Source organism: Lampris incognitus, chromosome 9 (genome assembly GCF_029633865.1).
Source record: "Lampris incognitus isolate fLamInc1 chromosome 9, fLamInc1.hap2, whole genome shotgun sequence".
NCBI classification, from domain to species: Eukaryota; Metazoa; Chordata; class Actinopteri; order Lampriformes; family Lampridae; genus Lampris; species Lampris incognitus.
Genome location: NC_079219.1, coordinates 58,647,988 through 58,653,848, shown reverse-complemented (window position 1 = coordinate 58,653,848; position 5,861 = coordinate 58,647,988). Strand labels below are relative to the sequence as shown.

The 5,861-nt window shown below is 57.8% G+C and overlaps 1 protein-coding gene across 1 annotated transcript; it reads right to left on the bottom strand.

Annotated features, from left to right (window-relative positions):
* Nucleotides 1–1,569: 1,569 nt before the first annotated feature.
* On the bottom strand, nt 1,570–3,426 carry LOC130118615 (uncharacterized). Its single transcript, XM_056287055.1, has 2 exons — nt 2,989–3,426; nt 1,570–2,832 (listed from the first exon to the last, which is right to left on the bottom strand). Exons 1-2 carry the CDS (start codon nt 3,424–3,426, stop codon nt 1,570–1,572), a joined length of 1,701 nt encoding a protein of 566 aa, XP_056143030.1.
* Between the last annotated feature and the right edge of the window lie 2,435 nt (nt 3,427–5,861).

The window sequence follows — 5,861 nt, the reverse complement described above, 5'->3', positions numbered from 1 at the left end:
ATACTATCCCTGGCCCCCCCAGCCACGAGTCGCATATACATAATATGCTTCTATCTGATATCTCACATTAGGTGCGGTTCATTTAAATCAATAATGTATATTTTTCTTAACTCTCATATTGACAGTTTTCCACCAGGCTATACAGTATACTACTACAACAGCAGCATCATAGAATTCCCCAAATTCAGTCATGGCTTTTGGTGTGTGGTGTGCCACCCCAAGATTTTCAGTGGCCCATTTGCCCCCCCCCCCCCTATGAAACATTTCTGGGGGCGCCACTGCCGACACGACGTGAAGTTTGTCTCCTCGTCTGTCCAGACATGCGCGGTTCTCGCTCCAGCGCTCGCCACGTTGACGCTACGCTGCTCCACTTCCGGGTGAAAGATCGCCGCGGGAACTGTGGATCATGCGCAGAGCGCCTGGGCCAGCTCGGGGCCGACTGAAGCGGATACATGCCGGAGCAAGTCCATCCCCAACCGCATCGTCTCGGTGTGGTAGTCGTCCCACTTCCAGAAACTAGACTTAGTACGACTCCAGCCGGACTATTTTGTCTCTCTGTGGTCGTTTAATGTGCCTGTGGTTGCACATTAACGTACCTCTACCGGGAAGCCGGAGTCCGTGTCTCCGGTGCTGCATGAACTCGGGGAGCCGGCTCAGAAGGGAGACGATGGCGGGAACACAGACGTTCCCGCGCCGGCGCGCCGCTTCTTCCCTTCAGCTTCTTTCTTGCCTTCACCAATCTGCCTCTCGGATACTTCCATTTCTGTCGGCACACGCCTTCTTCTTTCCCGGAAGTCTCGGCAATTTCCTTCCATGAATGTACGCACATCCGGTTACCTTTGTAGCGTTTTAATGACGAATTATAAAGACTGAGGGTAACGACGGACTTCTTCACACAGCCCCCCCCCCCCCAAACTCGGCGTCCATGTTTGTTTACTAGCTCATGCGCAGTGGCGCCCTCGTCTGCGCGGACGCACAAAAAATTTGGGAGGTACGCGGACGTCCGCGCGGACCCAACGCGTACGCCCTCTGATGACGACATTTACGTCACGCGGACCGGACCTCTTCACACAGCCCCCCCCCCCAAAGTCGGCGTCCATGTTTGTTGACTAGCGCATGCGCAGTGGCGCCCTCGTCTGCGCGGACGCACAAAAAAATTGGGAGGTACGCGGATGTCCGCGCGGACCCTACGCGTACGCCCTCTGATGACGACATTTACGTCACGCGGACCCTCGCGTGCTCGCGGACGCGGAACGCACAACCCGCGCTTAAATCCAAACCCCAACCGCATCATCCAGGGGTGTTAGTCCGGCTTCGAGAAGTCCGATTTGGTCCGGTTTCAGTCGGACTAAGGCGTGCCCATGTGTTTTAAAAGTCCAGTTTTAGTCGCAGTAACACAATAAACCCACTTTATCTAGCGTCATGTAAACGTACACAGGAGACGGTGAATGGGTCATTTTGGGTGTGACCACTTCCACAAGTTCTGTACCGCCATAAAGCAGGACGCTGACCAACACCGCCCGATAAGAACCAGACCAGCAACGACAACAATAAAAGGCCCATAAAAAATCAATAGACGTCCCCTTCTTTGCAAAGCCATCGCTTCCTGTTCCTGTCCTCGTCTTGCAGAGTATGCCTGCCCTCCAGTGTTCTCACAGGGGGGCTGGGAGGTCTCGCAGGGGGGCTGGGAGGTCTCGCAGGGGCTGGGAGGTCTCGCAGGGGGGCTGGGAGGTCTCGCAGGGGCTGGGAGGTCTCACGGGGGGGCTGGGAGGTCTCGCAGGGGCTGGGAGGTCTCGCAGGGGGCTGGGAGGTCTCGCAGGGGGCTGGGAGGTCTCGCAGGGCAGCTGGGAGGTCTCGCAGGGGCTGGGAGGTCTCGCATGGGGCTGGGAGGTCTTGCAGGGCGGCTGGGAGGTCTCGCAGGGGGGGCTGGGAGGTCTCGCATGGGGCTGGGAGGTCTCGCAGGGGGGGCTGGGAGGTCTCGCATGGGGCTGGGAGGTCTCGCAGGGGAGCAGGGAGGTCTCGCAGGGGCTGGGAGGTCTCGCATGGTGCTGGGAGGTCTCGCATGGGGCAGGGAGGTCTCGCAGGGGCTGGGAGGTCTCGCAGGGGGGGCAGGGAGGTCTCGCAGGGCGGCTGGGAGGTCTCGCAGGGAGCAGGGAGGTCTCGCAGGGGCTGGGAGGTCTCACGGGGGGCTGGAGGTCTCGCATGGGCTGGAGGTCTCGCAGGGGCTGGGAGGTCTCGCAGGGGGGGCAGGGAGGTCTCGCAGGGGGGGCTGGGAGGTCTCGCATGGGGCTGGGAGGTCTCGCAGGGGGGGCTGGGAGGGTCTCGCATGGGGCTGGGAGGTCTCGCAGGGGGGGGTGGTAGGTCTCGCATGGGGCTTGGAGGTCTCGCAGGGGCTGGGAGGTCTCGCATGGGGCTGGGAGGTCTCGCAGGGGGGCTGGGAGGTCTCACGGGGTGGCTGGGAGGTCTCACGGGGGGGCTGGAGGTCTCGCATGGGGCCTGAGGTCTCACGGGGGGGGCTGGGAGGTCTCGCAGCGGGGCTGGAGCAGGTCTCGCATGGGGCCTGGAGGTCTCGCATGGGGGGCAGGGAGGTCTCGCAGATGGGCTGGGAGGTCTCGCAGGGGGCTGGGAGGTCTCGCAGGGGGGCTGGGAGGTCTCGCATGGGGGGCAGGGAGGTCTCGCAGGGGGCTGGGAGGTCTCGCATGGGGCTGGGAGGTCTCGCAGGGGGGGCTGGGAGGTCTCGCAGGGCGGCTGGGAGGTCTCACGGGGGGGCTGGGGAGGTCTCACATGGGGCTGGGAGGTCTCGCATGGGGCTCTGGAGGTCTCGCGGGGGGGCTGGGAGGTCTCACATGGGGCTGGGAGGTCTCACATGGGGCCTGGAGGTCTCGCAGATGGGCTGGGAGTCTAGCATGGGGCTGGGAGGTCTCGCATGGGGCCTGGAGGTCTCGCATGGGGGGCTGGGAGGTCTCACATGGGGCTGGGAGGTCTCACATGGGGCCTGGAGGTCTCGCAGGGGGGCTGGGAGGTCTCGCAGGGCGGCTGGGAGGTCTCACGGGGGGGCTGGGAGGTCTCGCATGGGGGCTGGGAGGTCTCGCAGGGCGGCTGGGAGGTCTCACGGGGGGGCTGGGAGGTCTCACATGGGGCTGGGAGGTCTCGCATGGGGCCTGGAGGTCTCGCGGGGGGCTGGGAGGTCTCACGGGGGGGCTTGGGAGGTCTCACATGGGGCCTGGAGGTCTCACGGGGGGGGCTGGGAGGTCTCGCAGGGGGGCTGGGAGGTCTCGCATGGGGCCTGGAGGTCTCGCATGGGGGGGCTGGGAGGTCTCGCATGGGGCCTGGAGGTCTCGCATGGGGGCTGGGAGGTCTCACATGGGGGCTGGGAGGTCTCGCATGGGGGCTGGGAGGGGCACTGGGCGAGTCTTTACCAAACATCGAGACGTCAGTATTTATTCAGCTGGACAAACAACACAAAGCGAGCAATTAGTACGTCATCAAATATAAGAGGCTTCTTTTCCTCCATGCAGACGTCATACTTTCATGTTTGCTACGGACGGGGGGGAGGAGGAGGAGGGGAGGGGAGGGGAGGGGGGGGGATAAAGGACGATTTTTTTTTTTTTGCTTTGTAAATATTTGAGGACTACCTTGACGGCAACCACTTGTATGCTTTCATGGCACTCGTAGTAGCGATGGAGTCGTGACGATGACGGGCACACAGGTTGTCATCGTCTCCTGTGGGGGGGTGGGGGTGGGGGGGTTGAGACCCACTGGTCCGCCAGCAGACACTCAAGACAGACTGCCCAGTTAGCCCCGTCTGCACCGCCCTCCTCCCCCTGCAGGTTAGCAGAGCGCAGCCTCCCCCCCCCCCGGTGGCACACTGGGCTGCATGGCAATAAGGGATGGGTCGGCAATGAGAAGCCAGGCAGGTCATTTGGCCCGTACAGTATTTAATAACTTATCGTCAGCTTAGCCCTGTAAGGCTCGGTGGCTTAAATGGACCAGAAAATTGAGGGAGTGAAAAAACAGAGGGCTGTCGTACAAATTGAATTACTCCCTGGAGGCTTTCCAACTGGCCAGGTCACAAGCCAAGCACACATCTATATATATATATATATATATATATATATATATATATATATATATATATATAGATGGTCTGGGTAATGAATGGATGGCTCATATATCAATGAGGTCATATATACATATGAATGAATAAATACTGGAATCAACAATAACAAAACAATCAGGACCCAACTGACAGCCAAACCCCACTAGAAGAACTAACAGACAGACAGACTCCAAGGTCTCGAACCAGAAGCAGCCTGTGGCCCTGACGGCACCAGGACTGAAACCCAGCTCTCCTGAGCTGCAGGAGGCCCTGCTCCACCTGTTCAGCCTGCTTCTACAAGCTGGCCTGGAATAGGGGGCTTATACCCCCCAATATACGAGAGTGGAGATAAATGTGACCCCAATATCTTCCGAGGCCTCTGTGTGGGCGGTAACCTGGGGCAGGTCGGTCTCCTGCTGTGTTATTAAGACGGGCCTTCCTGACCCAACACCGTGTTCCTGAGCAAGAGTCGGACCGGCTTTCTACCAAGACACCACACTACAGACCACATCTACACCCTGCACACCCTAGCTAATCATCTACACCCTGCACACCCTAGCTAATCATCTACACCCTGCACACCCTAACTAATCATCTACACCCTTACTAATCATCTACACCCTGCACACCCTAGCTAATCATCTACACCCTGCACACCCTAGCTAATCATCTACACCCTGCACACCCTAACTAATCATCTACACCCTGCACACCCTAACTAATCATCTACACCCTGCACACCCTAGCTAATCATCTACACCCTGCACACCCTAACTAATCATCTACACCCTGCACACCCTAACTAATCATCTACACCCTGCACACCCTAACTAATCATCTACACCCTGCACACCCTAACTAATCATCTACACCCTAACTAATCATCTACACCCTGCACACCCTAGCTAATCATCTACACCCTGCACACCCTAGCTAATCATCTACACCCTGCACACCCTAACTAATCATCTACACCCTGCACACCCTAACTAATCATCTACACCCTGCACACCCTAGCTAATCATCTACACCCTGCACACCCTAGCTAATCATCTACACCCTGCACACCCTAGCTAATCATCTACACCCTGCACACCCTAACTAATCATCTACACCCTGCACACCCTAGCTAATCATCTACACCCTGCACAACCTAACTAATCATCTACACCCTGCACACCCTAACTAATCATCTACACCCTGCACACCATAACTAATCATCTACACCCTGCACACCCTAGCTAATCATCTACACCCTGCACACCCTAACTAATCATCTACACCCTGCACACCCTAACTAATCATCTACACCCTGCACACCCTAGCTAATCATCTACACCCTGCACACCCTAGCTAATCATCTACACCCTGCACACCCTAGCTAATCATCTACACCCTGCACACCCTAGCTAATCATCTACACCCTGCACACCCTAATTAGCCCTGTGATGGTCTGGCGGCCTGTCCAGGGTGTCTCCCTGCCTGCCGCCCAGTGACTGCTGGGATAAGTTCTAGCATCCCCGCAACCCCGAGAGCAGGATAAGTGGTCTGGATAATGAATGAATGGATGAAGATATGTATACATATCTTCATCCATTCATCACACACACACACACACACACACACACACATTCACAGCTAGGGACAATCTAGTACGGCCGATCCACCTGACCTACATGTCTTTGGACTGTGGGAGGAAACCGGGGCACCCGGAGGAAACCCACACAGACACGGGGAGAACATGCAAACTCCACACAGAGGA